This window comes from Capra hircus, chromosome 17 (genome assembly GCF_001704415.2).
Source record: "Capra hircus breed San Clemente chromosome 17, ASM170441v1, whole genome shotgun sequence".
In the NCBI taxonomy this organism is placed as follows: domain Eukaryota; kingdom Metazoa; phylum Chordata; class Mammalia; order Artiodactyla; family Bovidae; genus Capra; species Capra hircus.
Window position 1 is genome coordinate 38676683 of NC_030824.1, and position 13354 is coordinate 38690036.

The following is a 13354-nucleotide window of genomic DNA, read 5'->3' on the forward strand; positions in this document are numbered from 1 at the left end:
GCATTATGTATTATATATAATTATATTATATATTATATATCATAATTATATGTTGTATAATTTATATAATATATTATAATATATATAATTGTATATAGATATATAATATACATTATATATTATATATAATGTAATATATAATACATATATTAATAATATAATATACAAGATCATATGATTATAATATTATAAGTATATAATATGCATTATATATTACAGATTTTATAAATATAATATACAATATATTATTTGATTATAAATATATAATATAATATATAATAATTACATTATATATGATTTATTATTCAGTGATTATTTGAAAGAAATGCCAACATTCAACCCTTATGATAATATTATGCAAATTGTGTTATAATTTTACTTTTCTCCTTACTTTTTCTCTTTTTAAAATGTGACAAAGAAGGGTTAATACAAATGCAATGCTGCGTGTATGTTTATTTTTCTCTCCGTGACTTTTCTGTGTGTGTGTGTGTGTGTGTGTGTACATGTGCACCTGCATACACTTGCATTGTCTTCAAGTTTATGTTTTGAGATGTGGTTATATTTAGTATGAGATTTGAAGAAGGCTGGGAAGGTCATTACGTATCTAGGCATTTACATCAACACGATTTTAGTGTACTTTGTTTTATTTCTATTGAATTTCCCTTTTCACGTTAAAAAAACTGTATCTATGCCAGTGTTATCACTTAGACATTCTAGGTTTGTGTTTTTTTTTTGTTTTAAGTACTAAATGTAAGGTGACGATATCTGGGATGTGCAAGAAGTGCATTTGAGCTGAGACAGTGGGAAGTTAAAGAGGCACAAAGGAGCAAAACTATAAAACAGGAACAGTCTAGGGAAAAGGAAGGAAAACTGTTTGCAATTCAAGGAAGGAGTGGTAGAAATCACCACCGCGTATTTTGTAATAGGACCTGTATATGGGGGCGGGGAGAGTGAAGGTGGAAGGGGAAAAAGACAGTAGAGGCTGGAAGGAAGGAAGTAGTTTCACCTGGAACTTTAAAGAAAAGAAGGACATTTTTGTAGAAGTGCTTTGGCACTATTATTTTTAAAAGATTAAGCTCATGAGATCCTTTTCTCCTTCTTGAATATTTTTTTTTTTAACTTTTTAGTGATGTTTTAATGACTACAAACTATGTCCACTCCTGACATGAGGAACCAACATTTCTTTGGCTGTATGCCAAGTGGAATGGCTACCTAGGCTTCCTAGGACATTCAGAATTATTGGCTGTTTCCTCTTTTGAGTGGTTTACAATAAATTATTATTAATGTTTTTAGATAAACCTTTTATCTTCTATTCTGTTCTCAGCTCCTTACCTCTAGGTTAAATTTGAAAATATGCACATGTTTGAAATGATTTCTCTCTTACCAAATCATGGTTCTGTCTTCTTTCTTCATCTAGTTTTGAGTAGGAATCAATATTGAAATGCAAGGAGTTTCTTTTACTTTGTGGCCAGCATTAAATTTTCACCCAGCTATCTTGCAGGTTGATTTTGAAACATTAATAGAATTCTTTAAAACACTAAGATTACATAGGTCATCAGCAAGTCCACATATTATGTAGTTTATATGCTTTTCCTTAATTACTAAATCAAACATAAAATATTAGTATGTTAGAAAGCCTGTAGTAGGTCACTGAAGAATAACGCCCGGTAAAGGAATCTGAAAGCAATATGCACATATTAAGCATTATTTAAATATCATTTGAAACATATGTTGGATCAAGATAGACATCTCTCAGAAGGACATGATTGTCTGTCTCTTGTTTCCTTTGATAAACGAATTATTATGCTTGTAATGGGCCAGGACACTCAAGCTTTATTCCATGGTACCATACTTGCTTTTGAAACTACTACTTAAGATTATAAAATGCATTTACAATTTATAGCTATTTACTTTTAGAATTCCTTCCATGTACTTTTGTCTCTGTGGTTCCTCAGGAGAGTAGAATGTTTTTAAACAGCATTATTTCCACTGTGCTACAGCTGAAATATGATATTTGTTTCTTGTAGCATTGCTGATACTGCATATTTGGGATACTAAATAAATAAATAGACTTTTCAAAAGACCCCATTAAATCATTACTCTTGGCCATGCATTTTCAGACATTCACTGGAACTACTAATGCACCGCATCAGCTGATTTTGAAAGTGAAAAATTATTGTTTATCAACAGTCTGATGCCTTTGCTTTTCTGTTCAGAAGAATTATAAGTTCAGGAGTATTAATTATTATGGTCATTTTGTAGATGGGATATTTCTAAATTTTGAACCATTTATATAATAGCTTGAAATATGGTTTTGCATCTTGGCTTTCCCCTAATTTCCAAATTCCATTTTAATAGTTCAGAATTGAGTGTAGCTGTTTTTCTCTGGACTGTTTCACCAGAATAGTGGAATTCCTCGTGAAATAGAACAAAAAGTACAGAATGTGGTTAGATTCAAAGTCTAAAATTCTTATTGAATGTTTTTGTAAAACCATACAGTTACAATAAATACAGTAGATGGTCTATGTACACCTGAATATACAAGATAAATGTGCATAGTATGTTAAATCTAGCTGTCATTACTAAATTAAAATGTGCTTTGAGGATTTCACATTACTAACTTTTAAGTTTGGTTTAGGGAATGCAGTACAAATATAGCAAATACCTCTAAACATAAATTTTGAAAGAGTACTTTTGCCTTTGACTGTTAGCAGTCATGCCCTTATATATTTAATCTTGAGAATAAAGCATATTTAATCTATGATGGAAAAGATATATGGAAACTTCAGATTCTGTAGTTTCCCAGCATGTCAGCTTTAGAGTCTAAATGTCCTAAATTTATGTTCTTCCTAGTAGCTTCTTGAGAGTTCTAAGCCTGGATACTTTAATAAATACATTTCTAGAGCTGATATGGTTTTATATATATATATATATATATATATATATATACACATACATACATATATATACACACACATATTTGTTTTATATGAGTATATTTAAATCAAAAAGTAATTTTTGAAGTTGACAATTCCAACACTACATATACATCAGTGTCAGGATGTAATACTAAATATAACAGAAAATCAGAAAATATTTTTCCTGGGATATATAGCAACTTTAATCAAATTTTGATTTAAATTATTCATTTGTAAACATCTCTGTCATCAAATGTATCTAACTTGTTATATTCCTTTTATAAGAAAAGAATTAAAATAGGAATAAAAACAATTAGAACTATCATACACTTAAAGCTTTTCATGCATTGTTCTAGGTCCTTTACATGTGTGAACTCCTTTAATCCTCAGACTAAATACAGATCAAGTACTGCTACATTACAGTCCCATGTATCAGATATTATTACCAGCCAGATTGTCTAGATAAGGAAACATAGGCTCATAGAGGTTAAGGAGTAGCCCAGTGATACATGATTATTAGGTAGTGGAGCAGAGATTCAAAACCAAAACTATGGCCCCAGAGCATGCAGTCTCAACCAGTACAATGTATAATGTGCAACTCAGAATTCCAACTATAATATACATGTGATTCAGTTCAGTTCAGTTTAGTTCAGCCGCTCAGTGGTGTCCGACTCCTTGTGACCCCATGAATTGCAGCACGCCAGGCCTCCCTGTCCATCACTGTCTCCCAGAATCCATTCAGACTCACGTCCATCAAGTCAGTGATGCCATCCAGCCATCTCATCCTCGGTTGTCCCCTTCTCCTTCTGCCCCCAATCCCTCCCAGCATCAGAGTCTTTTCAAATGAGTCAACTCTTCGCATGAGGTGGCCAAAGTACTGGCATTTCAGCTTTAGCATCATTCCTTCCAAAGAAATCCCAGGGCTGATCTCCTTCAGAATGGACTGGTTGGATCTCCTTGCAGTCCAAGGGACTCTCAAGAGTCTTCTCCAACACCACATTTCAAAAGCATCAATTCTTCAGCACTCAGCCTTCTTCACAGTCCAACTCTCACATCCGTACATGACCACAAGAAAAACCATAGCCTTGACTAGGCGGACCTTAGTCGGCAAAGTAATGTCTCTGCTTTTGAATATACTATCTAGTTTGGTCATAACTTTTCTTCCAAGGAGTAAGCGTCTTTTAATTTCATAGCTGCAGTCACCATCTGCAGTGATTTTGCATATCTAAATCAAACTGTTCATTATTTCAATAATATACAAATAAGTTTATAAGAGATTTTTTGAACACTATAAAGTTACCATCCCTCATTGTCAAATCTAGATGGTGATTATAATTTTAATTTGCCTTCAGTTCAGTTCAGTTCAGTTCAGTTCAGTTGCTCAGTCGTGTCCGACTCTTTGCGACCCCATGAATCACAGCACGCTAGGCCTCCCTGTCCATTACCAACTCCCAGAGTTCACTCAGACTCAGGTCCATCGAGTCAGTGATGCCATCCAGCCATCTCATCCTCTGATCCAGGGATCAAACCCATGTTTCCTGCAGCGGCAGGTAGATTCTTATCCACTGTACCACCTGGGAAGTCCAGTGTGGAGAGTTTTAATGTAGAACAAAAGAAGGAAAACTGAGCTAAAATATTAGATTATGGGTATAGATTGGATAGGGGCTTAGCTGGTAAAGAATCCACCTGCAGTGGAGGAGATCCTGGTTTGATCCTGTGTCAAGGATCCCAGAATCAGACTCTTTTGACTCTGCTAAAATCTACTCTTTCTGAAACCTTCCCTTTAACCTCTATGGCAAGCTGTCCTCTGGGTCTCCAAGGTTCCTTCTCCTTCCCTCAGTCGCTTCCCTTACTTCCCACTCTTTCAATATGATATTCAGTCTTTATGCTGCTGTACCTTTTACTATCTATTCTCATATAAATCATCAACAAATCTTCTGGCTTCAACTGTGAGCCACATATATTGACCTTCAAATAGTTTTATCAAACCGTTTTTCAAATCTCTGACCACACATCCATTCCTATGGTTATAACCATTGCCACATAACCATTTTTACGAAGCTATCCTTCACTCTTAACATACCATACATAAAATTATAAAATTTCAATGCATAATGTCTCCTGCGTCCAAGCAGACCTTATCCTGAGATGTCTTCAGCAAAAACATTCTCCTAATTCCTAGCCAAAGTAATTTGAAAATTTTTTTCTTTCTCTTTCACTTCTATGCCCATTGCAGAGTTGATAAAAGAAAGAAATGAGAATAAAGAGAATGTTGAACAACTGAGAGCTATCATCAGTTACTTCTGTATCCAATAGCCCATCAGATCTTACTAATTTGTTCTGTGTATATTATGTTTGGTACACAATGATTGAAAGTCTCACTTCTGGGGCAAGATAACCAGGGTTCAGATTTCTTTGTCTCAGTTTCTCTATCTTCAAAATGGGGATAATAATAGTGCTTACCCAACTGGATTGCTTTTAAGTATCAAATCAATTAGTGCCCATGAAGTGATGTGCTCGGAGCAGTGCTTAGCACTCAATAAACACTTAATAAATGTTCTATTTTTCTTTTCCATTCCTTCAGCCAAATTCCTAGTTTATACTTCAGATCTTGAGTGCTACAGTTCAAAGATCTGAGTGAACGCAAGAATGCATCTCTGCTTTCATTTTACAGAACAGGGACTTGGAACCAGAAAATAATGCAGATTATATAGAGTTTCCTCTTGAGGAAATGAAGTCCTAGTCTCCTGGGGCCAAAATCTACTCTCTCACTCCTTCTCTGGCCTCTCTTCTTTCTAGTCCATCCTATACCATCAAGAGCCTTAAAAGATTGTTTCCAATTAAAACAAGATCAGTGGTATCTTGGTCATACAGTTCGATATGTGTTGTAACTGAGATTCTCCAGTGTATGTGCTGAACTGTGCTTAGTCGCTCAGTTGTGTCCAGCTCTTTGCTACCCCATGGACTGTAGCCTGCCTAGTTCCTCTGTCCATGGGGATTCTCCAGGCAAGAATATTGGAGTGGATTGCCACGCCTTCCTCCAGGGGATCTTTCCAGCCGAGGTCTTCGCATTGCAGGCAAATTCTTTAGTATCTGAGCCACCAGGGAAGTCCAAAGGTACCTGAAGTGGGGTCCCATGCCCTTCTCCAGGGGAGCTCCTTGACACAGGATCAAACCGGGATCTCCTGCATCGCAGGTGGATTCTTTACCAGCTAAGCCCCTATCCAATCTATACCCATAATCTAATATTTTAGCTCAGTTTTCCTTCTTTTGTTCTACGTTAAAACTCTCCACACTGGACTTCCCAGGTGGTACAGTGGATAAGAATCTACCTGCCGCTGCAGGGAACATGGGTTTGATCCCTGGTCCAGGAGGATTCCACATGCCGTGGAGCAAGTAAGCCCGTGCACCACAGCTACTGAGCCCAAACCCTAGAGCCCGCAAACCATAACTTCTGAGCCCATGTTCTGCAACTCCTAAAGCCAGTGGGCCTAGAAGCTGTGCTCCACATCAGGAGAAGCCACCGCAATGAGAAGCCTGTGCACTGCAACAAAGAGTGGCCCCACCTGCTGCAGCTAGAGAAAGGCTGCATAAAGCAAGGAAGACCCAATGCAACCAAAAGTATATAAAATACATAAATTAATTAATTAATTAAACAAACAAATCTCTTCACACTAGCAAACTTGTCATAGCAATCCCTCTCCTTGGTTTTTATAGTGCACATTGTAAGCTTCCATTTGTGCTGTGTTGTGCTTAGTTGTTCAGTTTTGTCTGACTCCTTGCAACCCCATGGACTTTGCAACCCCATCAGGCTTCTCTGCTATGGGAATCTTCAAAGCAAGAATGCTGGAATGGGTTGTCATGCCCTCCTCCAGGGGATCTTTCCAACCCAGGGGTCGAACCCAGGTCTCCCGCATTGCAGGCAGATTCTTTACTGTCTGAGCCACCAGGGAAGTCCAAGCTTCCATTTAATGCTTGCTTAATTTAATTACCTTCTCATGCTGAACCAGAGGAACATGAGCTCAGAGTCAGACAAACTAGGGTTTGAAATCCACTCACCCCCAGTATAACTCTGGGTAAGTTAAGTACCATCTCCAAACTTCGCATCTTCTTTTGAGAAATAGTATCTCCCAGTGAAAAAAAGTGAAAGTGAAGTGGCTTAGTCGTGTTAACTCTTTTCAACCCCATGGACTATAGCCTACCAGGCTCCTCCGTCAGTCCATGGGATTTTCCAGGCAAGAATTCTGGAGTGCGTTGCCATTTCCTTCTCCAGGGGGATCTTCCTGATCCAGGGATTAAACCCTGGTCTTCCGCATTGTAGGCAGACGCTTTTACTGTCTGAGCCACCAGGGAACATGAGCTAAAGCAAGATAATGCATACACAGTGCTGTCCCTGGGCCTGGCAAACCTCTGGATATGTAGTTAATAGTATTATCATCATTTGTATTTTCCACAGTGACAGTTTGACCCCTTTATATGTATATTTTAAGAATTTATGTGTGTGTGTGTGTGTGTGTGTGTGTGTGTGTGTGTGTGTGTGCTGTGCTTAGTTGCTCAATCATGTCCAATAGTTTGTGACCCTATAGACCATAACCAGCCAGCCTCCTCTGTCCATGGGATTCTCCAGGCTAGAATACTGGAGTGGGTTACCATTCTCTCACATACACACATATATATGGGCTTCCCAAGTGACTCAAGTCTTAAAGAATCCACCTGCCAGTGCGGGAGACACAGGAGATGCTGGTTCGATCCCTGAGTCAGGAAGATTCCCTAGAGGAGGAAATGGCAACCCACTCCAGTATTCTTGCCTGAAAAATCCCATGCACAGAAGACCCTGGCAGGTTGCAGTCCGCAGGGTTGCAGAGTCAGACCTGACTGAGCATGCATAGAGCACGCACACATGCGTGCACACACACACACACACATTTTGAAGGTTGAGATTCGCTGTGTTATTTAATGAAATGAACAGTGAAAGACTATTTAGTTAACTACACTGGACTGTTACTATTTGAAATATTACAGTATCATATGAAATTAAACCCTGGAGCCTCACTTTGTCAAGTATACATTCAGCACAAGGAGCAGCACTTTAACTGTTCTGCTTCTAGCAGTTCCGATTCTGCTCTCTTTTCCCTAGGGTGCAAATGCTCTTGTCACATATACGATCATCAGTGGAGCCGATGACAGCTTCCGAATTGACCCTGAATCTGGAGATCTGATAGCTACCAAGAGACTGGACAGAGAACGTCGTTCCAAATATTCCTTGCTTGTTCGTGCGGATGATGGCCTTCAGTCCTCGGATATGAGAATAAATATTACTGTCAGTGATGTGAATGACCACACCCCCAAGTTCTCCAGGCCTGTGTACTCTTTCGACATCCCAGAAGACACAACCCCAGGTAGGTGGCACTTTGAAGTATATTTTGCAAGGGTCACCTTTGACTACAGTTACACGGACTAGGTTTTGGCTGCTCTTAAATTGTGACTAGTATGTGCTACTGGGTATAAACATTGGATTTTTTAATATTTTAATTAACTGTCTTTGCTACAATTCCCAAACAAATTTCCAGACTTTTGAGAGCAAATGAGATAAGCTAACCATCTGACTTCTTAATTATAGATATTTGTTTCTGAAAGTATCTGTGACATGCATTGTTAAGTTTCCTGGCAACCGCAGTTTTGATACTGTTTTTCCACTGTAAGGATGTCTGATGTGATTATATTCCTGAGCATAGAAAGCAAAAAAAAAAAGCACAGGAAAACCTGTGAATACTCGTTATAATATTTACTAGCTGTGTGAACCAGGGCAATTAATTAATTTCTCTTAGCTTCAATTCTTTCTTCTGTATATGGAAACAATAATTCTTGTTAGGATAAAACATGTATGAGTTTGCTAACATGGGGCTTGAGGATTAGCAGATGCTGAATAAATGTTAGTAGAATAGGAATCCTGAATTTTCACCTTGCTTCTTTGAATATACTATGTTGTGACTGTTGCATGTGAGTACTCAATATCCCTGTTTCTGGTATGGGTTGGCTTCATTTCCACTATTAGAAATTCTTATCTAAAACTGAAATTATATTTTGAATTATATTTGAATGAGTTTGTAAAATAAGGCATATGTTTTAGAAACTCATTTGACAAAGAAATGAAACATTTAGAGAGGACTAAAATCTCACTGCAGTCAGTTCACCAAGATGAATTGTTCATGTCCTTCATGAAATTCCCGTCACATTTCTTTCTCACCTCATTTCTAGCAATGGTCATATAAGCTGTTCAGTGGTATCCCCTTAGCATAATTCTGTATTATTGCTTGGAATTGCCAGTTCCTGACACTAGCAGTGGGCCTCAATATATGTTCACTGAATTCATCAATATGTTCATGAATTGGTAGGTAGAAAAATAATGTCAGAAGTTGTGTTCATTTCCCAGAACATTTACATTGCAACATAAGATCTACTGGCTTCCAAGGTGGCACAGTGATAAAGGATACGCCTGTCAATGCAGGAGACTCTAGAGACGTAGGTTCAATCCCTGGGTTGGGAAGATCTCCTGGACTAGGAAATGGAAACCCACTCCAGTATTCTTGCCAGGAAAATTCCATGGATAGAGGAGCCTGGTGGGCTACAGTCCATGAGGTTGCAGAGTCAGACATGACTGAGCAACTGAGTGTGCACACACACACACATAAGATCTACTGGATATTTGGGAATGTTGGCATCCATGTTAATGTAGAAATCTACAGAGTGTTGTTTTCATTATATTTTCATAGTGATTCTAGTTAAAATATTTTACTGTACAAATAAATGTTTTGGTATCATATATAGTCTCTTAGCAATACCCTGTCCCATTAATTTTAGATTCTCAATTTATTCTAGGTTCTTTGGTAGCAGCTATTTTAGCTACAGATGATGACTCTGGTGTGAATGGAGAAATTACATATATTGTGAATGAAGATGATGAAGATGGCATATTTTTCCTGAATCCAGTTACTGGAGTCTTTAATTTGACTCGAATGTTGGATTATGAAGCACAGCAATATTATATCCTCACTGTTCGGGCTGAAGATGGTGGGGGACAATTTACTACCATCAGGGTTTACTTCAACATACTAGATGTAAATGATAATCCACCCATTTTCAGCTTGAATTCATATAGCACATCTTTAATGGAGAATCTACCTCTAGGATCTACTGTTCTTGTGTTGAATGCTACCGATGCAGATGATGGTATGTACTTTATTTTGCATACTTAAAGTTTATTAAACATTAATCATTAGATTTATGTCCTATTTATTTACTGTGTGCAGCTGTCACAAAATTGCATTTTGTAAATATAGATCCAGAGTTGAGGAATAGATTTATAATTTAACTATAGAGGATTAAAAGACTAAGGGTTTTAACACAGCATACATTGTGTGCATCTTATAAGCTTTATACATTTATCTTCCTTTATTCTCTCTAAATGTGTGACACCACTGCAGTTTAGCAATGTAGAAGTCAGAAAGCAGCTTTTTGGCTGGTTTTCTTCAGATAGCTATTTGCTTACATATATTCTTTTAACATAAAAAGGATAAAATGTGGATGCTAAAGGAAAACCAAATCTCAAAAAATACTTCAGAATGCATGATTAGTTTTGTATTTCTGACCGAAAATGGCTCAGAGTATCTCAGCAAGCTTTCATGCTTTGACTCAAAGGACGGTCTCAGATCTCTTTAATTTTTATGCTACATAATCTAGTTGAGATTTTAAATTAAGTCTAGACTTTACAATGTTTGATATTTGTTTGGTTTTTATTTATTTGAAAAACTTTAAAGTATGACTCCCTTGGTCTTTCTTTAAGACTTATTTTGTAAATACACATACCAGATAATATAGCCTTTAGAGGGAACATTGTACAGATTGTCAATCTTTGTTCAGAAAGTTAATACCTTGTTTTTCCTTCCATTGGATGCAGCTAAATGTTCATTTAGTTAAGAAAACAAGGGACAGTGTTTTAAGAGGAAACCAGTCTCTAGCCCAAGGATATGTCTCGTGGCATAGGCATATCAACCTTAATTTAGAATTTCCTGGTTCTTGCTGACTTAAATGATTTATGTGATCTCAGAGTACCATTCATCCCATTCTGCTCTATACTTAGTTTCCTTTCAAGAGTGTCTAGAATCGCCACTTACAAAGATATGAGAGGCAGAGCACAGTATTTTTATATATCTTTCAATTCATGAAATAGAAAATGCTTTCTTTAGAATTCATTAAGTGCATTTTGAAGTTTTCCTCTCTTATTTAAGCATAGTTAATAATGAAAACATAAATATTCCTAAAATAGAAGTGCCTGTAATGTCAGTACCACAAATTGCTAATAATATTAAAAACAACAACTGACAGTTGTCAAATACAGTCATCCCTTGTATCAGCAGGGGATTGGTTCCAGGACCTCTGGAAAGTTCGTGAAGTGAAAGTGTTAGTTGCTCAGTAGTGTCCGACTCTTTGCGACCCCAAGAACTGTAGCCGCCAGACTCCTCTGTCCATGAGATTCTCTAGGCAAGAATACTGGAGTTGGTAGCCATTCCCTTCTCCAGGGGATTTTCCTGACCTAGGGATCAAACCCCGGTCTCCTGCATTGCAGGGAGATTCTGTATCTCTGAGCCTCTAGGGAAGCCTCATTGATACCAAAATCCAAGATGCTCAAGTCCTTTATATAAAATAGTGTAATATTTGCATGCTACCCATGCACATTCACCCATATACTATAAATCATCTCTAGATTACTCACAATACCTACTACAATATAAATGCTATATAAATAGTTTCCAGAGCACAGAAGATTTAAGTTTTTCTTGAAATTTGGAACTTTTTGGAATTTTTTTCCCTCAAAATATTTTCAGTCTATGTTGGTTGAATCCTTGGATGTGGGACCAGCAAATATGATGGACCACTTGTCCCTAGTATGTAGCCAGTCCTGGCCTGAGAATGTGGCACAGTCTATTTCATGTACATCAGCCTAGTTCTGTACATGTAAGTGTCTCCCATTAGACTTTATGCATAGTTGAGGTTAGGTTAATCTTTATTTTGAATGTTGGCTTATCTATTATTATAAACTTAATTAATTTACCTGATCTCTGGATACGAACATTTTTTAATTTGTCCTAACTTTTCTGCAGTGAAGAATTATCTGCCAAGTTTCTTTGTGACTCTAAGCATTAGAGAGAGCCTATTGTATCATAGGATTGTGTGCAGGTCTAGAGTAAATTCCATTTATTCTCAAAATTCAACTGTAGAGAACTGAGAAAATAGCAAATAAGAAACTTCCTTTGTGAAACCTGCTGGAATATTCCATGCAAGCATATTCACAGAAATGTACTAACCATTGACTTCAAGTTACTTTTTATGGATTTTTTTTCCTTTAATTGTGTTAGATAAAAGTTTCAAGCTACATTTTTCCATTGTTTTAGTATTGAATACTTTTATCAGTGTAATTTCCTGCACCTTGACCTAAAATATAGGACACAGTTTCTATTCTCTCTGAATTTCAAGGATCATGATAAGACTGTACAAGGGTAACCTTCTTTGTTTAAAACTGCCAACTCAGTTATACTAAATAGCTCCCAACGTGTTTCACAATGTTATTTAGACTTTTCTAATTAACAATTTAGTTTTAATCTCAGACCAAGAGCTTTCAGAGGAGATAATATTGTCATCTTAAATGAAGACATTTTATATGAAAATAAATTAACATTTTCAGTTACTTATATCTAAATTCTCTAAGTTTAACCTAAAATTTTAGATTGCATAACCATTTAATAAGAATAAAGCAAATATTTTACTGTGTTCACAAGATAAGTAGCGCATGTATTAATCTCAAGGCTTTCATTCATACAGCTAAGAAAGTATTATATTGAGGCAAAGTATGGTGGGTATTAGGGGTATGGAACCTGTCTGCCAATGCAGGAGACACAAGAGACGTGGGTTAGATCCCTGGGTTGGGAAGATTCCTTGAAGAAGGAAATGGGAACCCACTCCAGTATTGCATGGAAAATTCCATGGATGGAAAGAGGAGCCTGGCAAGCTACAGTCCATGGAGCTGCAAAGAGTCAGATAGGACTGAGCGACTGAGCACACACATTATAAATTGAAGTTTCATGGAAATAGTCTAGCTTTGATAATTATTATATTATCCTAGAAATAAATTCATATACTCTTGAAAATATTGGGGAGTCATAGAGTACTTTGAGAATAAAGTAATTATAATTATTGTTGAATAAATTTACTGATATACACTTGGTACACAACGCAGATCAATTGACCTGTAAATGAGTTTCATATTCCAGTGACCTGATGACCTTGTCAGAACTGCTTCATAAAAGTGAATGCTGTTTGCAAGAGTTCCATGTGTTGCAGCTGTATGATAAGTTGACAAATACTAGTTCATCATAGAA

At 36.9% G+C, this 13354-nt stretch overlaps 1 protein-coding gene across 1 annotated transcript in view; it reads left to right on the forward strand.

Annotated features, from left to right (window-relative positions):
• The window catches only part of FAT4 (FAT atypical cadherin 4), a 188902-nt gene that overhangs the window by 92600 nt on the left and 82948 nt on the right, over positions 1–13354 (forward strand). Inside the window, exons 3-4 of the mRNA XM_018061516.1 lie at positions 8056–8317; positions 9798–10148. Of these exons, the coding sequence (XP_017917005.1) occupies positions 8056–8317; positions 9798–10148 (613 nt within the window). The remainder of the gene's footprint in view (positions 1–8055; positions 8318–9797; positions 10149–13354) is intronic.